At 33.1% G+C, this 25,996-nt stretch overlaps 2 protein-coding genes across 5 annotated transcripts in view; one reads left to right on the plus strand and one right to left on the minus strand.

Moving 5' to 3' along the window:
- Positions 1-15,800, minus strand: part of LOC129225316 (guanine nucleotide-binding protein-like 1) — a 48,192-nt gene extending 32,392 nt beyond the window's left edge. The window contains exons 1-6 of the mRNA XM_054859908.1: positions 15,505-15,800; positions 14,883-14,988; positions 10,031-10,118; positions 8,629-8,757; positions 4,672-4,812; positions 1,957-2,158 (exon numbers count right to left, since the gene is read on the minus strand). Coding sequence (XP_054715883.1) covers positions 1,957-2,158; positions 4,672-4,812; positions 8,629-8,757; positions 10,031-10,118; positions 14,883-14,988; positions 15,505-15,601 — 763 coding nt within the window. The 5' untranslated portion in view covers positions 15,602-15,800. The remainder of the gene's footprint in view (positions 1-1,956; positions 2,159-4,671; positions 4,813-8,628; positions 8,758-10,030; positions 10,119-14,882; positions 14,989-15,504) is intronic.
- A 771-nt stretch (positions 15,801-16,571) lies between these two features.
- LOC129224233 (eukaryotic translation initiation factor 3 subunit G-like) overlaps positions 16,572-25,996 on the plus strand; it is a 109,835-nt gene continuing 100,410 nt past the window's right edge. For 3 of the 4 annotated variants that reach the window (XR_008580682.1, XM_054858653.1, XM_054858654.1), the window contains exon 1: positions 16,572-16,778. Coding sequence is in view for 3 of the 4 variants with exons in the window: in XM_054858653.1 (XP_054714628.1) it covers positions 16,657-16,778 (122 nt within the window). In the remaining variant the exon portion in view is untranslated. Of the gene's footprint in view, positions 16,993-25,996 lie in introns of all 4 variants that reach the window. The other variant, XM_054858656.1, reaches the window with a different exon arrangement.

A 25,996-nucleotide genomic window follows, 5' to 3' on the forward strand; every position in this document is an offset into this window, starting at 1 on the left:
TGGACACAGACAGACAGACAGACAGACATTTTCCAAAAATGGTCGAAATGGACTAAGCACACCTCAAAACGTTCGAATCCGCCAAAATTCGAAATTCGCAAATTTGCACGAATCCAATACTTTTTTCTATATATTAGATATAGAAGAAAGTAAAAATGTTGTGCTTGGTACAGTGAAACCTGTGTAAGTTGACCACTTGCGGTGCAATACTTTGGTGGTCAACTTAGACAGGTGGTCAACTTATAAAGGGGGTAATGATTATTATTATTTTTTTTTTTTTTTTGTAAGTCTTGCACCATGCATTCATTTTTTGACTAATTGACACTTACTCTTTCTGTTCAACTCACTTTCATTGTTTAGCATTACTTTGAATCAATAATATAAAATGTTATTCAAATATTTTTAGAGATTATTTCCCCAGAATGATGTATAGTATGTTATGCAAATTTAAAATTTCAGTAAATTAATCAAAAAAAAAAAGTCTTATTGTTTATGAAAAGTTACTCATTTTATATTAATAGTTCCTAAAAATTTATAGTTAATCAAAAAATAAAATTTTTTTTGTTTAACAACAAAAGAAAAACAAGTTTGGAGAATAAAAGGGTTCTTAGTAGTTTTCCCATGTGGTTAAACTCAAAAGGAGGTTTAGTTATGCTGCTGTTTCATTAGTTGGTAAAATGCTGGTCTGGCATCAAAAATATTCCTGGAAAGCTATAAAAAAATAATAAAAATAATAATTTGTTGAATAAAATTTTAAAAAATAAACCAAGTGGTCAACTTACAAAGGGTTTTTTGCAATACTTCAAACCAAACTTGGGGTTCATTAGTGGTCAAGATAGACAGGTGGTCAAGATAGAGAGGTGGTCAAGTTACAGAGGTTTTCTTTCATTATATAAGATAGGACTAATTCCGTTCCTGACAAAAGCGGTCAACATAGACGGGTGGTCAACTTACAAAGGTGGTCAACTTTACAGGTTTTACTGTACTATACTTGGTGGTACGAAAGTTCAAATTGTCTTTACTAGGGAGCTGTTCCATACAGAGAGACTAACTTCATTCTTTTGTTAACTTATGTTTTTTTCATAAGTGTCAACTACTAGTGCAGTGTCAACTATTGGTGATTTTACCGTAAATGAGTTCACAGTAAATATCATTTCAAGGATGAAATTTTAGTTTTATCCCCATCCCTCTTTATGTATCTTTTTAAATCTGTCTTATAAAGGTATAAATATTGCTTTATTAGTTGAAGTAAATAAATATTTTACTAATAATAAGAATAATGTTTTAAAAGCATGTTACATACTTAGTTATCAACTTAGGAAGCGTTCTCATAATGATTAGAAGTCTTACTCATACAACCGATTGCTTTAAAAATATTTTGATTTAGAAAATTTCATTTATTTAGCTAAGAAATTTACATCATTATGGAGCTCACAAAAAAATTGGGTCCGATGAGTAATGTAATGTATGAAAGGTTGACAATATGCAATCTTTACTGATAATAAAGCTGAAAGTCTCTCTGTCCGGATCTCTAAAACTGTCTGTCAGGATCTCTGTGACGCGCATAGTGCCTAGACTGTTCGGCCGATTTTCATTAAATTTGGCACAAAGTTAGTTTGTAGCATGGGGGTGTGCACCTCAAAGCGATTTTTCGAAAATTCGATGCGGTTCTTTTTCTATTCCCATTTTAAAAACAAAATTATCATAAGATGGACGAGTAAATTACGAAATTATCATTAACGTGGAACCGTAACATGGGTACAAGACAATTGGCGAGAAAATTCACCATACATTAGTTGTAAATATACAGGCGAACCAAAAGACCTTTTAATTTTCTATTACCGGCAAAGCCGTGCGGTTCCACTAGTTAGAGAATATATTTACTGCTAAAGAAAAGAACATGTTCAGAACTAAGAGGGAAAAATTAATAATATGAAATCTAAATTCTGTCCATACCTCTTTTACCTTCTTTAAGTATCATTCCAGCATATGAAGCAAAACACATTACTTTAAGCATAGGAAAATGCTTCTTAAAATACTCTTGCCAAGCCAGAACTAAAGGAGCAGGAACTAAATCTACTTTATTCAGAACAATAACCATGCTTTTCTTTAAATCTTTTGACACATAATCATACAAAGCTGGGGAGAAATGATATACCTAGAAGTAAATTTATAGGTTAGACTTTGCAATGCTGTGTACAAGAAATTTTGCCATGAAATATTGCTTAGAAGTGAGTCACATTAAAACTATACATATTCCGAAATTCATACAGTCACCATTTAGCATATAAATTATGAAGACAGTTAAATATTCATGTTATATAATAAAGCTGTTGAGTTAATCAATATAATGAAAAATTCTAACCTATTCCTACCAGGGTTTGCTGATATATATATCACAATACAAGTCCAATACTTATTTTTTCAACTACGGTACTTTCAATATCAAAACTATATTAATCATAGTAATATTATAAAAGTGTCTAATTAAATATTAAATGTTGGTCAGAAAAAAAGAAAATGTCGTATGACTGTGCACGGACTAAGGCATATTTTTTATTTCTGAATCATAAAACTGTGTAAAAGTAGCTAAGAGAAGAAAAAATGAGTAAAGCAGCTAATGCTAAATTAATTCCATTAAAAATGATAAAAATGGTAAATGAAATATTAGGTATAAATAATGCAAGAAACCTTAATTTTAAGACTAGATACTGTAAGAACAATATAAGAAAATAAAGAGTGATTTTAGGATGCAGTTACTATTTTGAAGACATTAGTTTTAGAGATGGGCGCTGAGTTTATGAATTGCGTAAAAGAATCAAATCTTTTAACTGAGAGAATTAAACACAATTAGCAAAAAATGAACGGCAAGTCTTTTGGCAAATCGCCAAGTCAGTTAGCCAATTCACTCACTTGGAATTCGCCAAAAGAGTTGCATTTGAGGATTTGTTGCAGGTCCATTCCCAAGGCAACGATTCTTCTGGACTCAGTTGTGCGATAGATTCTTTTTGGGAGTCCATTCTTTTTTTAGTGAATCACATCTTTTACTGAATTAAGTGCTTTAGTGAATCGCCAAGTTTGCCAATTCACTCACTTGAAGATTGGGCACAGGGGTCCTCTGATGCTCTAGAATTCATTCATATGTTTATGCTAATTCAGCGGGTTTGACCCCATCCCAGGGGGGTTTCTTTTACTAAGCCACTGCTTAGGTCAGATCTTTGCCAAATTTGACACAGAGGGGTGTTCTCATCCCACTAGGGGGCCTAACCCCTAAGGGCACTCCCTTATAAAAAATCCATGGCTAATCCCACCGCCATGGGGATTTTCCTTATACAAATACCGTTTACGTCAGACTTTTGCCAAATTGGCATAAAGGTCTTTTGAAGAAGGAATTCATGAAGGTAGATTTTCAAGTCCCCCCTCCCCCTTATGGGGGTTGTGACCCATTTGTTTTTGCCAATCAAATTGACAGCTTATGTCAGATCTTTGATAAAAACTTGGCACAGGGGTTCTTTGATGCTCTAGAATTTAGATAGGGATGCTTTCATTATTTTGCGGGGTTCGATCCCACTGGGGGTTTCCTTTAGACAAATCCACTGCTTACAAATTGACAGTTCATATCAGATCTTTGCCAAATTTGGCACAGAGGTCCTTTGATTCTCAAGGATGTAGGAAAGGGGATTTTCGTTCCTTAGGGGGTCTCCACCCCCTTGGGATTTTTCTTCATGCAAAACCACAGCTTATGTCACATTTTTGCCTCATTTAACACTGAGGTCATTTAATGCTCAGGAATTCACAGAGGGTGTTTCTCTTCTCTTTTGGGTGTTTAACCCCATTGAGATTTTCTTTATACAAATCCAACTTACCCCTGATCTTTCCATATTTGGCACACGGGTTCATTGATGCTCAAGAGTACACTTTGATTGAAAATACCGGATATACAGTAAAATCCCTCCAATGCGAATACTAAAGGGACAATTTATTTTGCCCGCAATAGAGGGTTGTCCGCAGGATAGGGGTTTAGTATTATTTGCCTCGGAATCGGGGAATTAAAAACTGTTCCCATAAGAGTGGCGTCCGCCTTTGAAAGGTGTCGTTAGGAGGGGTTTTACTGTATATCAAAATATTTGATGTACATCAAAATATTAAATGTTTTTGATATTTTTGGACCCTGATTTCTACACATTAGTTGATGCTTAATACAGTACTGTGGTTGGCAGTATGTATGAGAGAACAAGGGAGAGAAGCCCTTAAAAAAAAAAAAAAAAAAAAAAAAAGATAAAGATAAATAACAAAATCAGAAGTATTCAGTAAAACTATCAGTTAAAATATTTGATCCACAAGTAATAGAGTGATTCTAATTGCGTTTCTCCTAGTCAGGTTTTCTAGATCTTGGAATGTTGGGTGTCATTAGTAGGGAGAGGGAAAAATAAATACCAATCTCAAGAAATAGATTTTTCAGTTGTTCAGTTGAAATGGTTGCATTTATCTACAATAAGTTATTTATCGCAGAAAAAAAAATTTTGAAAGTGTGAAACACCGAAGCTAAACCACTCGGGGATAATTTTCAGGGATAATTGAGAGGTTACTGTACATACAGCAGAACCTTGGACTGTGAATAAAACATTTTAAACTATAATTTATAAACTATTCAAAATATACATATCATACAGCAAATCTGATGTCGGTAACTTGCAAAACAATATCAGAAAACTCCAAAACTCTCCATAGTTGTCGCCATGTTTCAAGATTCATTTCAAAATGGCTTAATTCCTGCTCACCAAATTTTGATTCTAAGTTGTCTAAATACTCCTATAAAAAAAAGCATCAAAATTTAATAAAATTAGTCATTTTTAATCTAACCCCCCCCCCCCCCCGCAAAAAAAAAAAACACACACACACACACACACAAAAGAATTAACTATTAATTATGTAGAATGCATGCATTATAGAACATGATAATTGAGAAACATTGAATGTGAACCATTATACAAGATAAATTTTCTTGTAACTTTTCAATCAAGCTTTTCAATTTACTAAACATAGCTCTAAAAACAAACTATGCCTTTCATAACAGGTGGTACAAAAATTTCAAGATTTGGGTGGGCAAATTAAAAGAAAAAGAAACGAAAGGAGAAGGAAAGACTGCAATCTTACAAAAGTTGAACATATTTTGTAGCAGGAAAATTAAGTGTGTATCAAATCATTCATAACAATTTTATGAAAAGACATATTGCATTTTTTAAACATTTGTATAAAAGGGACACTTGTATTTATGAAGCATTTTCCCCACTTTTTATATTAATGAAATTGATTACAAGGTTTCATACTTATTAAACACAAACGCAAACTAGACTAAACTTTTTGCGAGTAATTTCAAATATTAAATACAATCAATTGTGCAACGTATAGGAACTTTTCTTCAAAATGATTATCGCTATCATCCTTTCTTTCTTTGTAACTATTGGTTGCAAAAAGATCATCAAACTGTAAATGAAACAATCAATCTCCAAGTAAAAAACCAAATCACTTAAATGAAAATGATCAAAAATTCTTTGCGTTATAATTATTAAAATGAAAGTATAGTCTCATGAACTTGTACCTTATTGTTGACATTTTTCATTTTAATTCAAGTTGACTGTTTGCAACCAACAAGGCTCTCCAAGACTACCATAATTAAATGAACACAATAGAGTAAGAGCCCAGTTTTAAACCTCATTTCCGTACAGTAGCGTAACTAGGCAGGAGTGATTCTCACCAGAGGCGCAGCAGCTAAGGTTGCAGCATTTTGACTATTTTTTTTCTTTTTTAATTGATCATATCAGTAGAAAAATGCTTTTATTTGAATTTAAAAAAAAAAAAAAATTAAAAAGTCTCACAAGAAAAAGACCTAGAGGGGAAAATAAAACAATCCTTAATTCTCAAAAAAAAAAGGGGGGGGGGGGGAGTTTTACTCATGGTGTGAAATTCTAATCCGATTCGTTCAGTTCACTAAAGACTAACACAAATAATTAGCACACCAGGCAGCGGTGCTGAAGAGCATTGAATGATTCCATTTTTTTCGGGAAAGGGGGGGGGGAGGCAATTTTGTGTGTATAGTTTAAAATGCATAGTTTTTCTTAGGCTAAATAGTTATTCTCATTCTAGTAAATGATAACAATTCTTATTTGAACAAAATATTGGGAGGTCATAATTAGCAAATATATAGTAATTTTATTTTGCCTGTATGTAAACGGTTGTGTTTTTTAGTCAATTTCAGATTAGCAACACTTTTTGTATTTTCTTTGCTTTCCTAATTATAATACTATGATTTTTTAAATGCTTTGATTTTTATTCAAAAAAAAAAAGTTAAGGTTTCTTTCAATCTTTTAGTAAGCGTGGAAATTATGTTTATTGTAAATTTTCCTAATGGTGTGATACAAATTTTATTAAAAGTTGAAGCTGTTTTTTAAAAAAATAATACATACATTGCTATAAACAAAACTTAAACATGTTTATTCTCATTTGGTTCAAGAACGTACATTATTTATATTTATTAACGAATTGCAAATATTATTGGTTTTATTGAATTCATGTGAAATGGTGGAGGGAGAACTAAAATTTTTGGGAAGGGGAGAATTCTGAATATGCCGAATAATCCCCAATTTTACCGACTGATAAAATTTGAGCATACATACATATACATACTTAATATCTACTGCGAAGGAGAATTGGGCATCATTGAAAACAATTTAAAAATAGAAAATAAGAATATTAAGGTTACAATATTGTCTCCTAATTTATCAAATCAGTTACAGGGTGGCGACAGGAACTGTGAAAAAAAGTTCCCTGACTTTTCCCAGATTTTCCTCATTAAGTTCATCAAATTTCCCTGATTTACGTTACCAATGATAATGGTTTTCTTTCTTTGCTCTACTTGAAATCCATTGTATGTTTGTATAAAATGCAGTATTTTAAACGTTTTAAGTTGTGTAAAGTTATTGAACTAAAGATATATTTTAAAAAGATGCTACTTTTTTAATAAAATGGTTTTAAAAAAAAACATATCAAGTCAATTTTTTTTGGGGAAAAACCCTACAAAGCAGTATATTACATTTTTCTACATGGAAAGATTACAGAAAATTAAAAAAAAATACTTTACTACCAGAAACCGTTTAGCATAAGAACTTTAAGAAACTATTAAAATTACTCCTAAAAACATATGTGTATTTATGATAGAACTAAAAAGTAATTGAAATTATTTTGAACTAAGTTTTCAAACAGGATAATAATTACTGCAAGAATAACAAGTACTAGTGAAAGAATAGAAGTAATGTAATTATTCTTATATAACTAATTGACATATTTATGCAAAACAGATGAAACCATTTGACATCCATTCATAAGGAGCTTTTCTCTAATCAAGAACATAGGTTTTTAACGAATGAATACATCATTTTAACAATAAAAAAATAAAGATATTTACTTAAGAACACAAGTTAACTCTATTTCAAATGATTTCAGAATGTAACAAAAAAAAATCTTAGATTGCTTTTGTAACAAACAACTTTGAAATGCAAGAAGAAAAAAAAAAAAGCAATTAGTTAATTTCAAAATATATAAAAGAATAATACAACTGGGTTATAAAATTAAAGAATCACTTAAATCTGAAGAAAAGAAAACCTTTATAATCTGCGGTGACAACAAATAGTATAACGGCAAAAAAGAAAGTTTTATTAACTGAAAGTTCAATTTTAGCAATTAAATTAAAAACGCGAAGAAGTAATAACTTCTTTAAATAAGCTTTTATAGTATTAACTCAAAAACCAAAGATTTCTTCTTGAAATAGTGATTACAGTATGCTAATTACTTCAAGACAATGAAATAAAGGCGAAGGAGCTAAGGCATTAATGAAGGCTTCCTCTTTGCCAGTATGGTTGTTTATTTGTTATTGTTAGCATTGAAAGTGTAAAAGGAAATTTCAAGCTAGGTAAAACAAACAACCTAACAGACACAAAAGCAATCTTAGGAAGGTCATCCTGTGGTTATAAGTAAGATTCAATACTTTGATGTTGAGGAAAAAAGATGTACAAATACGCGGCAGTCTATAATCGCACTTCATTAATTTTGCTTTTTTCTTTGAACAGATAATTGGTAGAAAATGCATAGGGAATTACAGTACTTAATTTTGTAAAGCAAAAAAATTTTTTTTCTTAATAAAATCAATTTCTCCTGATTTTTTGTTATTTTTTTCCAAATTCCCTGATATTCCCCTGATTAATAAAGTTCCCTGACATTTCCCTGATTAATAAAGTTCCCTGACATTTCCCTGATCTGTCGCCACCCTGAGTTAGTCAACTGTCCCCTCCTCCAAATTTTTTTGGAGGTCACAGTGACCTCCGGTGACCTTTCATCGGGACACTGCCATGAGGGAGGGAGGGGGCGCAATTTCTTAAGTTCGCCAGGGTCACCAGACCCCTTAGCTACGCTACTGCTTCCGTTGGCTCAATCTTTTGAAATATCAAAAGGGAATTCAAACAAACAGTGTTAATAAATAAATGCACAATTATAAAAATAATATAGATTCCCGTTAAGTCTTTTATTAAGATAAATAACAGGTTTTATAGTGTTTAAAGACTTCATTCTTACTCGAAAATATTTTTGCTCACGAGCATCTAGTTGCTCTTTGGTGTAGGAAAATTCCCAACACGGACGCTTTGGCATATCGAGTTCTGATCCAGGAACAAAAACATCTTCATAGCTGACTTCAAGGCTGCTCTGAAATGGAACACAAAAAATTTAAATCAAAGTGAACTAAAAGGGAAATCAAAGTAAAGTAAAACTAATTTTAATGTAATATGCATCAGAAATGAAGAAATTCTAAACTCTTAACAGACGAAAGGAGAAGCAGAGATTATAAGAGGGAAAAGAAAATTCGAGGAAAAAGAAGGTAAAATTCGAATATTGTGGAAGCTTTTTAAATGGCACATGCAGTATATTGACAGTATGATTAAGACATCTAGAGACTGCAATTTGGATCTTGGTTATGAACTCATCAGTCTGGAATAGTCAATAACCGAGTTGGAGGCAGATGTCATCTCATTGTAGCTGAGAGTGACAACAAACTGGTAGCTAAAATAAATTTAGCACACCAGCGAGTCTGCAGCAATCAGATTCAATGCGTTGTTTGGAAGTAAACCTTGGGTATTAAGTAGTATATTTGGTACATTGCATGTTGTTCAGCCTTAACCCTGGCTTAAGAGCAGTAACTTACTGTTTAAAGTAGAAGTTTTCTGAAATCACGCTGGATAGCAGCACCCGTTACAACCCCCACAATGTCACAAATAGAATGATACGTCTCTAGTCATTTCCACTAATAATCTCTAAACTTTAGAAATCTTCAAACTTTATTTTTATCTCCCACCCCCTCTTGGGTGCTAGGTGCCTCAATTTTGTTTTGGCAAAGATTATCAGTCATTTCACAGATCTTATCTTTTATATTGAATAAAAAATTAGATTTGTAACTGTTAAAGCATCCATGATCATAAAAATCAATATAATTAACAAAAAAATAAAACTAACTTTCATGTATTCTGCTGTGGGATGGCAAAGGGTAGTATATGTGCAGAAATGAGTTTTTGAGACTTTAATTTTACTAATTACGAGGCCTTCGGAGTGGGACTGATTTTGGGATAAATGAGTAGGAGTCGGGAGTTGAAATTTTAAAGTTTTAAGAGTCGGAGTAGGGCATTTTTCCTCAAAGTCTACAATTCTGCCAGTATTTGCAGAGTCAAAGTCAGAGTCGGACTAATTTTGGGGCAAAGGAGTCTGAGTCAAAGATTCTAAAATTTCAGGAGTCTGAGCCGGAGTTGGTTACTTTCCCTAGAACTCCCCAGCCCTGCTTACTACCCATACTACCAGCATTATCATATGCTTTTGGTCCCAGTTAGAAAAAACATATGAGGTTCTACTGTACTTTTAAAAACAATATTGCCACTGAAAGATACAAACTCTCAAATTTTATTTTAAAAACAAAACAAAACCTACTTACTTCTGGTAACCGTTCAAAGGGTTGTTTTGCTAACTCAAGTCTTTTCTTCACATCTTCATGTTTCTCTTTTTTAAAAACTAAGCGATACCTATCAACAGAAAATAGACCTAAATGTCAACAACTAAAAACACATTTAACTCAATAAACAAGAAGTATTACTTCTGTCTCCTAATTTTCAAAGTATATTAAATCATAAATCTTGAGCTTGTTTATGATTCAAAACATATTTGGAATAACAAAAAAGGAGAGCAAAACAGCTGCATTTATGCCGAAAAAAGGAAAATTCTCGTCCAGTAGATTTAGCATATTAGAATCAAAAAAGATTCAAAAGAATTTCCTTTCGGCACAAATTGCAGCTGTCCAACTTCATTCTTCTTGACTTTCTTCTATAGGTGCATAACCAATTTTAATTAATAATTAGCAGTTACCAATATCTGGCATAATGAAAAGTAAAATCTATATAAAAATGCATATTTAATGAATCATTTTTTTAATGTGTCCTTAGGGCCCTCCTGAAACATAATCTGGCTCCAACGGTGACTTTTGAAAACATTGGACATGAACATCATTTGAAGCCACATTTTAAATAAGAATAAAAGTATTTTAATTAGAGGGGTTTCAGAGGTAAGTTAGGGTAATGAGGTTCTTGGTGTGTTTTCAAAAATCTTGCCTCCCCACAGTGAAAAATTAGAATTTTATTTTGAGGAGCAGGTCTGCTCTTCAAATTTTGACGCTTAATCATTTTGATGTTTTATCATTAAAAAAAATTAAAGTTATTTGCACATTGTTAATTAATAAAAATTGGCATCTAAAATCATTAAGTACACTACATCAACATCTAGTTTTGTCATTCACTTTTCAAAAATGTTCAGTTTTTTTTTTTTTTTTTTTGCATCACAATTTTTTTGATGCATTAATGATATTGTATCATTTTTCATACCTTTTGAATCAAAAACCACAATGCAATACTGCTTATTTCTTATGCTGCCGACAGAATAGAGATGTGTCGTTCATGAACGAACGGGTAAAAAAGAACCAATTCTTAAAATGAACGGATTTGTTTGTTCACTTAAAAAATGAACGACCGTTCTTTTGAACGGCGAGCAATTCAAAACATTGTAAAAATGCACTGGTGATAAAATTGCATTTCTTACAAAAAATACATACATAATATCTTCAAATTTTTTTACTCGCAATTAATCTTCAATCTCAAATTTCCTTTTTCTCAGTGCAGTACAATACATTCATTTGAATCTTTTTATATCAATTTTCTTCAAATATTGAAGTTCATTTGTAATTTTCCAATGTATCCATTAGTAATGTCTTTTGTAACTTGTTTGGGCTACTAACAAAACTGTTTTGACATTCTATTTCCAGTTTCACGCACCTGCAAAATCCTTTTCACGCTTTCAGTAGCCAAAATTATCTAAAAATATACTTTTCATCATTTTTCTGGTGATGATTTTGTCTTCCATAACATCTACTACTTTTTTACTTGCTTTACTTTTTACTTGCTCAGCGACTTCCAAATCTCTTATTTTACATTCAATATCCAGAGATTTTTAATAAGTATTATTACTGTCTAATTTTTTTCTCGATTTAAAATACTGTTGCATTTTTTTTTCAGTTCTCATCGGTATTGTGGAATAATTTTGAGCTCCTTAATATTTTAAAGTGAGTATTTTTTTTAAAATTAACTTATCTGGTACTCCTTCTGAGCTACCGATATATTTGAACATTTCGTTATACATAGGCTTGCCAGCCAGACGTTCCGGTTAGAGCGGGACAGTTCCGGTTTTCAGACAAAAGCCGGGTGTTCCGGCCGGTTTACTCTGTGTTCTGGTAAAAGATAAATTTGATTACAGATGACCAAAAAAGTCAAAAAGAAACTACATGTGAAAATTTAAATAGGAAAATTACTTTTTCATTTGAAACATTGACTTTAAAAATTAATATCGAGATAGAGCTTATGATTATTTTAACAAAAAGGGAAAAAAAACCAAAATATTATTAAAATTTTTATACCTCAAAATTGTTCAAATTGTTTTTTCCAACTGAAGTAGCTTATAAATATCATTACTTAAGAAATAAAATGCTTAAACTTATCTGCTTGCTTCCTATTTTATTTATTACCCCCTGTTTTAGGTTTATTAGTAACCATTTATTCATAACAATGAGAATGAATGAACTACACTCTAAAAACCAGCTAAGGATGTCTAACCTTTTGATACTCATGCAGAGAGATCACCAGCAACCTTTCTAAAATGAACGAAGTCGTTCAAATGAATGAGTTAAATGAACGGATAAAAAAAATGAACGATTGTCTAAAGAACGGATTATTAAAAAGAACGACATTGCCCGCCTCTACTACAGAACTATTCCAAAAGTTCCATTAAAATTCAAAAAATCAAGATTCCCAATCAAAAGCTTAGACACACATTAAAATTTAAAATAATCCACTTACTTAAAAACCGAAACAAAAATTTCATAAATAAGAAAAAATAGGAAAATTATGCTTTAAAAAACAGGAAAAAAAAAGGAAAATAATATTCTAAAGGGGAAGAAAATTTTAACTACATATAAAATATCATAATAGCAAAATTAACTATGAAATAAGAGCTATAAAGCTGTGCCGTGTTTATTAAACATATTACAATCAATGAAAACAGTTAGAAATTTTATTCACGATAAAAATTATGGGAAATTGTTATGCTTAAGAGAATGTTTTACTTATATATTTCAACTAGCTATTAGCAAAAGGCTTCAATGGGGGATTCACTAGGGAAAGGTGGGGCAAAGTGACCCTCATTGCGTCAGTGATCATCATTTTCTGAAACCAATAGTATGGAATTAAAGAAATTAGTTGCAATTGCTACTATTTTGATCAAGTAAATTAGATAAATTTTGATTTGAATTAGTTTCAGATAGTAGTGTAGTCGAGGGTGGACTATGTTACCTACTTTTTAAGTTTTACTCAAGCTCGCCCTTTCCCTCTTTTTGTAAACTATAATAATTTTCATATTTGTATATGTGTATTTCTAACTTTTTTTTCCCATCATTACCTATACTATACTGGTATGATAACACGATGCCATCCTTTAGATGACTATAGAATTGCGCTTTACAGTGTTCAAAGTTTGAATATTTCCATATTTATTTAAATATTCAGTGTTTAAATATTTCCGTAATGAGCCCCTAAAAGTTCCTCATTCTCTCAATGGTCCTCTAAGACAGACTTAAATTGCATGTTTAAAACTTAAATTTTGGAAAACATTTAAGAAAAGACCCTGACTTCCTAAAGTCACCAAAGGCTAAAACTGACTTCAGTTTTGATAAGATTCAAGAGAGAACCGCATCCCCCCAAATGTTACTTTTAACTGCAATTTTTGGCGTAAATTTAGAATATTTCTTCAAGATTGGTCCCTAACCCCTCCCCCTCCTCCCACACCCTTTCTCTTTTAGGAAGAATATGGATTAAATTAGTTCCCCTTTACTTCCTTAAATGAAGTTTTCAATTTAAGTTCAATATTTTTTGACGGTGTAATGTATTAGATATGTCTTAATGAAAGGCGGCAAACAGGGGATTCGCCCGGGCGGCAGAAACTGTAGCTACGTCACTGTCATTGAGCTTGTGAGACCCATTTGGGAAAAGTTAAAATCAGTGAAATTTGTCCGTGAACCTCACTGCAATTATTGATTTTAGAATGCAAATCACTCCTCCCCCCCAGAAAAAAAAGTGATGGAGCATCCCTCAAGCATTACAGAATGTCCTTCCAGAATAAAAGTCATTAAAAAAAAAAAAAAAAACCTTCAAAAAAACTTTTTTGAAAATTCCAATATCACAATTTGTGTTATGGACCTACCCGCCCCCCCTCCCCGGCACCCCGGTTAATTAGCATTTTTGTTTATATTAGAGTTTATTATTTTACTGTTATGGAGTGTGGTTTCTGGGATTTTTGAGTATTTTTTTTTTAGGAATAGAATTTAAAAAAGAAAGGATTCTTTTTGTTCCCCCTTTCCCCCCAAACCCAATGCACAAAATGCTGGGACTTATTTTCCCCTTCTTATTGGAAGGGTAAGAAGTTCTTTGCATCATATTTAAACATTTTTTTTGGCCGGGGGGTGGGGGGGGGGATGTTCGTGTTTTGCATTTTTTTGCTTAGTTTTAATGCACTATTGAGGGGGGAGGGGCAAACAGAGACAGCTTTTTCTTTATCTGTAAGGTTGTTTAATTTACATATCATCAATCAATAGAGTTAAAGAACTTTACAGGCACACTGTGTTAAAAAAACAACTTTACAGGCACAGGAACAGTCTTTTTTTTTTTTTTGTAAATTGAGGTTGGATAGCTTTAACTTTGAGGGAAAAAAAGCAGATAATCGGTGCATCATTAATTTTTCACTTTCATAGCAGATAACCTGTAGATAAGGCGTACAAAAAGACAGTAGTCTGGGTAAATAGGCGAAAGCAAGATTATGCATTGAAAAAATAGGAATAAAAAGGAAAAAACAGGAAATATTTCAAAGATTTTAAAAAAGTAGGAAAATAGGAAAAAACGGGAGGTTCTGCAGACCCTGAATGTAGATCTGGCAATAATTTGGCTGAAGCGTTCACGTGACTAATCAAACATTTCTGTCTAGCAAACAGTACCGTTCCTTGTCGATGGTGAGCTTTTGAACATTTTTTTTTTTTGCAGAAAATAACATTTGACTCCTTACAACTATAAAAAAAATTGGAAAATATTAGGGACAGTAACTTTCCTTCAATTGTAATTTCGAAGTGCCATTTTAATTCCAAAAACACATTTAATTATTCAAAAAAAGTTTTAAACCAAATGCAAGAACGAACATACCTGTTAGGATTATGTTTTGCACTGGATGTAGGTTGTTCATTTATGACTTCAACATCATCAAAGCTTTCTTTGTTAGAGCTCATACTATGAACTAATGTATCATCTTCTAAAAAATAAAAGTTATTTTAAAATGTTTATGAGCATGGTCAATGATTCCCCAAATGGAGCTTTCTCCCATAAAACACATAAGCAAAGACAATTATTTACTGAGAAGGGCCTCCCAAAAATATTCTTTATACAGCAAATTTTGCAAGACAATTTGACAAAGTTGGAGGCAATAGAACAATATTTCAATTTTTTGAATGATGTTTAAATGTCATTTCTCAATAAATGTAGGCATATAAGCATGCTCGTATTTCATCATTCAATTAAGTTCAGAATATCATCTGGCAAATCAAGAATTTTGCCTTCCCAAATACTTAACTTCGGGGCATAGCTGAAATTCAAAAAGCAGACAATTTATTTATTATTTTTTTATGTGGTTTGAAACCAAGTTTCATTAATTTTGCTACAATAAATCAAATATTTCGGGGAATGAATCTTCGAGGTAGCTATCAAAATTTAAATAAATTTGGAAGACATATTTGAAGAGAAAAATTATTATATCTTGGTTATAACTTACTGGAATTCGTCCCTTCATGTTTTCTTTCCCTACGTTGCTGAAGTTGAATTTTCTTCTGCTTCGTACTGAAAGGCACTTTTCGTTTTCCTTGCGGCATTATGAAATGTGTTTCGAACGAAACCGAACCGAGAAAGAATAATAAAGTCCTACAAGTATTTCAAATAAGAATGCTTGGAGACCATAGATTTCAGTTCAAAGAGGAAAAAACCGTTCATCTCTCAAAATATTTGATCAAAAAATATAAATAAATAACGCAAGAATTACAACCAGATTCCAAAACTCAAAACAACAAACTCAGCCAACTGAGTCACAGTCAACAAAATTAACGGACCAATCATTTCCCCTTTTTTATTGTAAACCTAATTAGTTAGCGCAATATCTACAGTCGATTTGTTAATGAAATCACAACAACAGTAGGAAGAAAAAGAAGATGTTTATTTTCTTTTTTAAATTAATCTTTTGTTAAATGACCAATGACATGACGTCCAATGCCAGATAAGTTGCGTTCGATGAGCTCGACCGGGAGCGACCGGTTAGTTAATCACGTGACAGCTAATGATCACTTGCTCCAATCAACCAATCAACTGCCTAGAATGGTAACCGGTTGATCGTAGAACGCATCGGTTAGGTACCAGTTACTAACCGGTCGACCAGTGAATTTTGTCGAACGCAACCCTAGTGTAGTTTATACGAAATACTCGTGGACTGATGGAGCACGATCGGTAGCGACCGGTTGATTTATCACGTGAGAGAAATGACGTCAGCGGTTACTAACCGGTTGTTCACGAACCAATGCTTCATCGAACGCTTTCGGTTGAGCACCGGTTACTTGCACAGACATGGCGCAGACGAATAACACGCAGGTGAAAAATACTTATAATTGGTCAAAAATGTCACGTGGTTTCCTCAACCAATCAACCGGGAACCATCTTAAGTTGCGGTTCGGTGAGGCTCATAGAACGACATCGGAAACAGCCAGTTAACCGGTAGCTCTCAAGAACGCTGCGGTTAGCAACCGGTTACTCACCGGTCGCCTGGTGAGTTTCGTCGAACGCAAGAACACACACAGCACAAGCTTGCTTGCATGTTCACGATGTAGAATCATTTGTTATTGTTGTTTTTCAAATTCGAATTAAAGTTTCTTGGTGAATTATGGAAAAACGTATTTCATTAGATTATTCAGTTGCTGTCGAAAAATCTCGATCCAACAACTCCTACTGCAGTGTTCCTCAGTGCAATTCGCACGGAGGAAGCCCGGAGCTTAGTTTCCACAGGTAGAGATTATGCATTTATAATTTTACTTCGATGTGATGGATTTGAAGTTTTTACCACATCCGAAAGTCCTTCAACTTCTGACATGTTTTGTACTTGGAGAAAAGCATTTTAGCTTGTCACTATTGTTTTTTTGAACTAAATGTAGCAGAAATCGTGTTTAACCGATTTGACAATTCAACTGAGAGCTGTTTTGCTAGAGATGTCATATTTCAGGTGGGTCATGGCGCAGACTGCTTCATTGAAATTTTTAGTGGGGGTTGTTTTGGTGGGTATTTGTCTCATTTTTAGGGGAGAGGGGCTCTTGCTTTTTGAGGGGATCTTTGTGATGTTTAGGAATGTGCGCCCTTCAGAGCTGGCCTTAACGAATACGGGGACCTATCGGAGAATCCTGGCAGGACCCTTTGTGAATAATTGCATTTAATTTGAGACACAAAACAGAATGAGAGAGAATTTTTAAAAAAACGTTAGACAAGTTTAACACTAAGAAATTCTTGATGCACAATTTAGTGCTCTGACAGTAATGTACCAAATGCTTTAACCTAAAAATGTAATTCTAGACTGTCTTTGGTGAAGTCAGCAATAGGACAGACAGGGGCGTGCACATAAATTTTGGGGCTCCTCACAATTGACTTTTATGCCCCCCTCCATTTTGTCCCCCCCACGTCCCTACATAAATTTCGCGCACTCATTTTTAATGTCCCTTCTCCTCCCTGTGCATGCCACTGAGGACAGAAGTGGGGGGTCGGGCGAACTCCCCTGGAAAATTTTATAAATTTAGGTCTTAAAAACTCAGTTTTAGTCAGAAGAAGAATTTTAAGAAGAAAGAGGGGTTCAAATTCCACTCCCGGAAGAAATTTGAAAACCGAAGACAAAATAGCAAATTGAGGCAATTTCGGTAAATCTAAGGGAAATAGAATAGATATTCTCTCGACTGAATTATTTCAAACTGAAGCCAAATTTAAGCTTACTGTGACAACATGAGGGGATCGGATGATCCTCCAAAAGTTTTTCAATATTAAGTATAAAAACGAAATTTTATGCTATTTTGATAACCACAATGGAAAAAAGAGATGACAGCCTCGAGAATGTTTTCTGAAACTGATGTCAATTTAAGTCTATTTTAAAGAAAGTTGAGGAGAGCTGTTTCGTGGAATTTTCTTGAAGCTGAAGTTCAAGCTATCAGTGGTGATGTTAGGGAAAGGGATAATAGATTCGGGGGCGCTTTCCTGGAATTTTATCGAAGTTGGAGTCTTAAAATAGCAACTTGAGGCTACCTTTGGCCATGTTAGGAATATCCCTTGGGAATGTTTTGAAATTTAAAACTTTAACACTTTGTTTGAGGCAATCTTTGGAGAACTCCTAACAATCACCTTAGATGAAAGAGTAGGGTTTGGAGACGTCCCCAGTGACGGGTTGGTTAAAGAAATCGGCCCTGACATGAAGGGATGTCGTGGCCCCATAGCTTCTAAAGATACTAATTTTTACAAAAATGATTAGGAAACGATATCACTTAAATATGAGGAAATTATTCAAAAAAAAAAAAAAAATAAATAAATAAAATAAATAAATACTTTCTTTAAAACAAAATATAACAGATGGGATTCTTTTCTGTGTTTTAATAATGAACAATTGATACAAGACAAACTAAACCTTTGTTTGTAAAAAAAAAAGGGGTGATAGTAATAATCTATTTAAGGGCAATTCTTTAATAGTAATAATCTATTAAGGGCAAACTTTTGGACATGCATCAAATTTCAAAATTACTTTTTTCTAAAATCCTTTACAAAGTAAATTATCTGTCTTTACGTTTGGTATTTGTGTAAAATATTAACAAAAAATTATTCAGTGTAAGATTCATGCCTTTAATTTTTTTTTTTTTTTTGAAACGTATGGAAATAATTTAAAAAAATTTTTTTAATGGTACATTTGCTCAGTTAACGTTTTGGTATGTCCAAAATTGTGCCATTTAGCAAAGAAAATATTTTTTAAGGGCATTTGAGGAGCTTTTTTTCCATAATTTATGTTAATTCTTGTCTCTATACAGCATTATAATTTACCTCAAAAATTTTAGAGTTAATTAAAATGAAAGTTATTTGGTGTTGAAGCTTCAAAGTTGAAGTCTGTGTTTGCTCCCACCTTTTGAGAACTGCCCTTAAGTATTTTTAAGTGCCTGTTGCTGTATTGGTTATTTCCATAATGATATCTTCTAACATTACTTCAGTTAGAATAGGGAGGTTATTAGGAAGGCAAGGGATGTGTGTGACCCCTTAATTTTGTCAAAACACATGTATCAGTACAGAGAAAGATAGGGAGAAGATTGATTTTCTAGCATGTGGAAGTCATTAAATATTAGCATTAGAAAACTAATTGTAAGTTTAACATTGAGTCAGAAATATGGGGTCCTGGAGTCTCTCCCCCGGAAATTTTTTCAAATTTCAGTCCTAAAAACGCAATTTTAGATGATCTCTGGTGACGTTTGGGAGAGTGGAGGTTTGAGGGTCCTCCTCCAGCAATTTTTCGGAAATGAAACTCCGAACTTGCATTTATATATTATCTTCAATAATGTTAGGAAGATGGAGTCTGCGAAAATGTCAGAATATTAGCTCTGAAAACGCAGTTTTAAAAGATTTTGGGTGATGCTAGGGAAAAGAGAAATTCAAGCAACCATCCACCAAGAATTTTTTTGAAATTGAAATCTTAAAAAGGTGATTGCAAGCTTTTTTTTTTTAAATAAAAACTAGGACATCGACAGTCATTCAAAAATTAAGTCCCAAAAACGAAACTTTTAACAAGCTTCTTTGATTATAATAGGAGGATTAATTATGGCGAGGCTCCCCTTGGTTTTTTTCGAAATTGAAGATTGAAAACGAGATTTCTGACGTGCTTTACTGATGATGACGAAGGGGGAGGGAGCGGGTGGGACTTTCTTTGAAATTTTTCAATACTGTAGATTCGAAAACGGAGTTATAAACAATCTTTCATGATGTTACTAAGAAGAGAGGATTGAGGGCTTTCACCTGGTAAACAATCAAAACTGCGGAAAGATAAATTAGAGGGGTAATATTTAATGCGGAAAGATGAAGTTAGTGGACAATGGAAGATATAAAAGTCTGAAGTACCTGTCAGTCCATGACACCATGACATGGAGTTTCTACATGGTACAGGATCTGTAAGTGAGAAACGATCGATAGGGAAAGGACTATGGCCAGTTGCAAAAATTGCTTGGTGTGTGGTGTTTAGATTTTAATTTCAGGTTTTAATTTAATTTCTGTTAATAGGTCAAAAAATCTTCTGTCATGATGTTATGGGGATTTGGGGGGTTTTCCTCTTTTTTTTTCAGATTGAAGCCCAAAAAAGTTAATTTTGGACGATCTTTGATGATTAAGGGGCCTCCGAAATTTTTTCGACATTGATTTCCGACGTTCTTTAATGATGGGGTGGGAATGTTTCTAGGTCGATTGCGGCGGAAATACTCTCCTCGAAGTTTTTCGAAGCTGAAATCCCAAATATGCTGTTGTAGGCCATCTTTAATGACGTTAAATTAAGGAATGGAGTTCGGGAGTTTTTCCCAGGAATTCCTTAAAAATCTAAGTTTTAAAAACGCACTTTAGGCAAGCTTTGGTGACTAAAAAGGAATATATAAGCTTTTAGATCCATCTCTTCCCCTTTTTGGCTACGTCCCAATCTTCTTTTATATATTTTATTGATAAAAAAATATGAAACACCCTCCAACAGTGTTCTCTTTCAAAAAAATTTACATTTAGATTTTCCATAATAAAATTTTAAATTTCCTGCCTAGTAATTTTATTTGCTTGAAATGCAAGCCATCTGCGGAACCAGGTAAAAAAACTTTTCTTGAACTGATCTGGTGCTTTGGTGACCTTAAATAACCTTAAGGGTGCTCTTCACTGAGAGTCTGAAAGCTTCGGATCCAATGCTAACCTACGGGGAAAGTTAAAGGTTATTTTACAAAATTCCTTTGAAGTTTTCGGGTCAATTTTTTTTCTGAGTATTTTTCAAGCCTATGTCTGTGTATTTTAGTTTTTACTTTTTTGATACGTCCATTCTTCGATTTTTTAAAATTCGAGAAAAAATGAATTTCTTCGAAAACGAGGTACTGTTGGACCTTTCGCTCTGTAAAAAAGCTGCAAATCGTGCTATCGAAATTTTAAGAACGCCCCAACACGCAAAATATTTCCAGCTCTCTTTTGAGACTAAGTTTGAAATGATGCGACCATTTCTAAAAAAATATTGGAGTTCCAACCATCTGAAATATTTTCGAAAAAGCTCAATTTCTCTACTAAGCCACGCCTTTCACTGGTCCCTCCTCTCTTGAGGGGAAAAACCGGGTGAGGTGTATAAGATTTACAATCATTAGCGCAAACGACCGTTTCCATTTACTACTCCCCTCTTTTCCGGAGGCATTTTTCAATGAAGGAATGAATGAGTGCTTTTGAAAGTGAATCCACATGCTTGGAAACATCTTCACGATTTGATTTGTGTTTAGAAAGGATATAGTTTTTAAAGAGTGCTTCTGAGATAATTCTTGTGAATTCTTGTGCTAAATGACCTCCTGAATCCAAATATGACCACCTTTTCCCATTCACACGTCCCGCTTTTTTGGAAATGTCGTCCGCAATTTTTTTCAGTTTTTGTGTTTCATAGCCATTATTTTTATTTGGAGGGGAAGGGATCGTTATATTATACATATTAATACTTTTCTGAGGGGCTAGAGGGGGGCTACGTTTGTACGCAAGAACATATGGAGGAAATTGGTTAACTCATGGGGGGTATTACCACTTATTATATTTTTAAAATCATCAAAATCCATCCTTTTTTCTAAGGGTTTGTTTTACAATTTTTTCTCTTATTTTTTGGCATGAAACCAGAGTATAGGACTCACACCTATAAACCCTATATCCGAAAAAAAAAAATCACGTTGTAAATTTAAAAAAAAGGAAGTATCGCATTTTGCGTGAAGTTGCATCGCAGACCTTCAGTGAAGAACCTTTCCGTGTTATTCAAATTAATTCACGGATATTATTAAGATTAAAATTATCTTAAGTATGCTTATAATATAGCATTAATGAATATTTCTATTTCTGGGGATGCACTACCCCCATTACTTTTCACTACATCAAGAAGGCATAAACAATGGAGCTGGTGCATCCAAAGAAAGATAAATATGTATAGTAATGCTACTTCATAAGGAAATTTAAGGGTGCTTTTCACTGAGAGTCTGAAAGCCTACGGATCCAATGTTAACCTGCGGGGAAAGTTGGATGAAGGTTTTACAAATTCCTTTGAAGTTTTCATGTAAATTTTTTTCCGAGTATTTTTCAAGCCTCTATCCGTGTTGTGTACTTTTTGCTTTTTTGAAATATCCATTCTTTGATTGTTTAAAACTCGAGAAAAAATGAATTTCGTTGAAAGAGGTGGTAGGTACTGTTTGACATTTTGCTCCATAAAAAATCTCGCAAAATATTTCAGGCACTCTTTTGAGACTTTGTTCGAAATAGTGCGACCATTTCTTTAAAAAAAAAAAAAAAAAAAAAAAACGGGGTCCAAAACCGTATTTCAGATATTTACTAGACATTTGGAATCTATTTTTGTCTATATTATTCTATGTTACTGCAAATGTAAACGCATAAAATGCTTTCCACAGCTCAACAAACAGTTTTGAAAATAATTTCTCGAGCCAAACTCGTAAAAAATTCTTTACAAGGTATGTACACATTGATCATGTAATTCATAATACAGTGAAATCCAGTAACAATGAACTTCAAAATCGGGACTGAAAACTTATTTGGTTGAAACGGGTGTTTCGTTATACTGATATACGTTGTAACAGGATTTCACTGAATTTTTCTTTTGAAAACTTTCTAAGGAGAAAAATGATACATACCTGCATTTCTTTAAAGCATGAATGAGTATAAAAAAATTGTTTTAAAGCAGGGGTGGGTTCCCAGGATCGTGACCCCAAATGGGGTCGTGTAGCGTTTCTTATTCGGTCGAAACGTTATTCCTACCACAGTATAGTTGTGGGTGGATCGAATCTAACATAGCAGTTTTGTAATGTAAGATCTAACGTAGCTTTCACAATGTTGCCAGGTTAGGTCCACACCTAGCGATACTTTACTGACATGTAGGCTACGGGATCACAGGTCCTTCCGAACTCCCCGTTTCCTAACATAATTGAAGAACCTGAAATTGTGTTTTTGGCGTTTCAAGTTCAAAAATTTGCTGGTGGAAGATCACAGGACCTCTTACTTACTTCCAAATACTACCAGAGTTCGTCTAAAAGTGCATTTTGAAAATTTTATTTTCGTGAAAATTAAAAGGCATAGTCCCCAAACAGAGGGCTTGGGAAAATAGGGAGTATTTCTGAGTAAATAGTATGCTTACGATAAAGATCATGTTAATTAAATATCGAAATGGTTCCCTCTCCTAAACAAGAAGCTAAATCCTTTCTCTCGCTGTATTTACATATTATTAGGAATTAGGAGTCAATAGAATAGAAAATGTGGGATCTCAAAAAAGATTTTTGTTCTATACGAATGAAAATTACTTGATAATCATTTGATTAGAACATTCATTTTATTCTGTGACTGAAGACACAATACGATAATTTTTCGGCACAGAAGTGCGTAACACAAAACTTAAAAAGAAAAAGTTTGTCTTGATTTTTTTTTTCTTTTTAAATTGTGAACCCTTACTTGTACTTATAATTGCTTTCCTAAATGCAAGCTGTTCATTTTCATTTTTGTTTTAACTTTATGTATTTCCTGCAAATCTGTTTCTTGCCCTTTTTTTATTTTTTATTATTGATTCATTAAATGCAAGATGCATGAAAACGAGGCAGAGCGATAAAAACTTTAAAATCTGGCAGAGCGAGGCGTTGAGATTTTTTTTCACCTAAGTATTTCGAGTTTTTTTTTTTTTTTTTTCAGGCAGATATACATGTAGGTAATATTTTCGTGCCTCCTGAGAAAAAGGACAACCCTTAATATTTTTTATGACAACTAACGAGGATCAGACACTCACAAGACTTATTAGGAAATTTTAATAAAAACTCAATGTGTTGAAGTAGAAGCATTATATACACTATATGACCAAAAGCATTGGGACACTTTCAAAAATTCATATTTTTAGGGATTTCTCGAGAAATAATACACCAATTGCTCTATAATTTGCTTCGCATAAAATGTATACTCTAGTTGTCATTTTCCAATAAAAATTAAGTCTGCATTTAGGGGACCGACAACAAATTGAGGAAAAAAGTTTTTTGATCATTTTTCATTGCAAATTGCTGGGAATAAGCTATAATTTTCAGAAATGAGTTAAAAATCTATCAAAAACTTATTTTTATATTTTTGTGAAAATATCTCTTATACCCATGGAAATATAAGCATTTCTTCCGAAAATGCAAAAAATTTTTGACGGTTTTCTCCTCATATTACGCAGAGTATTTCGTCAAACGTTACTAAACTTTTAGGATATTTGACAGCATTTTAGAGAATTATAATAATAAAATTTGAAGTTAAAATATTGAAAATTTGATGAAATATGAACAATTAAAGCTATTAATTTTTCACTGCGCATGCACGAAAGATAGCAATTTATAACGTTCATAATTCAAAGCTCAGATACATCCTACAATCCATGAAAAAAATTCCACCGCAATTTCTTTAAATTTTAAAAAGTTATCAGCGATCTAATGAGCCGAATTTCTATAATTCTAGGATAGACGACGAATGGTAAGGGATTGTGAGCAAACTGGCAACACTTTCCTGCCATCGTTAGACTGATTCATGATAAGAACGGATTATTTGTTGCTGGTCCCCTAAATGAATAGCAGACTTAATTGTTATTGGATTTGACGTCTGGAGTATACTTTTCATGAGAAAAAAAATTACAGAGCAGAGAGCAATTGGTCTTTTATTTCTCAAGAAATCCGTAAAATTGTGAATTTTTGAAAGTGTCCCAATACTTTTGGTCATATAGTGTATGTAATACCTCATGTATTTTGCCGAATTTAGTAACTGGGAATCTGAAACTCTAAAAGTGCTAGGTTTAGTTTTATTCCAAAATTTCAACGCAAGATAGTTTACAAACATTGAGAGTGGGGGAAGGAGTGATTTTTGCCTTTGAGTTTGGAGCAGGGTGAGCACCCCTGCATACAAACAAAGATCACAGAAAAATCTTTAATTTTTCAAATTCAGGAAATCCTTATCCGTAGCCGTCCGCGACTTTGCCGTTGTTATGCTCAATTTGAAAGAACTTTCACCATAACAACCCCTTGAGAAATGCTATCGTAGCCTTCTCATCTACATATAAAATTAGATAAATAAATAAATATTTTTTCAAAAAGAAAAGGATTCAAATATAAAGATTAGGGGAATTTTCTGGTCACCAGTGGTTGAGAAAAGGCAATTATAGTAGCCACATTTTTTTCTATTCGCCACTGCATTTGTAAAACAGGTAACTAACCAACAAAGTAGTATTTAATTTAGCACTAAAATATAAATATTATCAGTTCAAATAAAGGTTAATGTAACTAATTAGTGGCATTAATGTTTATTGTACAATCAAGTATTAACTATGCAAAGAGGATCTAGTTTCATTTTTAAGAAGAATGTTTTCTGGCAACTCGGATAGGGTTGGGGAGAGTGGCAAACAGGCAGAGGAAGCGAAAAAATTTCGCCAACCGATAACTAGTTAGTCTCCAGTTTTATTCGGCACTCGATTTTTCAAATATATTAAGTAGGATCATCCATTTTTAAAGAATATTTTTTGGTTAGAATTTGGAGTTCATTTCGTTAAAATTCAGTGTGGTCATGCGGGCTATCTTTTTTTTCCTTCCTTTTTTGAAATCATCAATTTTCAATAACGAACATTTTTCTAAAAATAAAACGAATTTATGAATTTATTTATTGCAAATATTCATTCATTCGTTAATTTTTCCTAGATGAGATCTGAAACCGTATTAATGGGGGAAAAAATCTTCGTTTCAAAAATTAATTTTAGTGCGAATGCAAATAAATTAATATCACAAGCGGGATTGCAAAATGCCGCGCCTTTTACACTGAGTAATTTTTCTTTTACCTATGTAGTCAAGACTCAAGAGGGAAAGAACTAGAATTTCCTTGGAAGGGTCTAAAAAGCTGCGGTTTCATTTCGCCGACAGCTATACCTCCCTTGACTTGCACAGCAGGGG

The sequence above is a fragment of the Uloborus diversus genome, chromosome 6 (genome assembly GCF_026930045.1).
Source record: "Uloborus diversus isolate 005 chromosome 6, Udiv.v.3.1, whole genome shotgun sequence".
In the NCBI taxonomy this organism is placed as follows: domain Eukaryota; kingdom Metazoa; phylum Arthropoda; class Arachnida; order Araneae; family Uloboridae; genus Uloborus; species Uloborus diversus.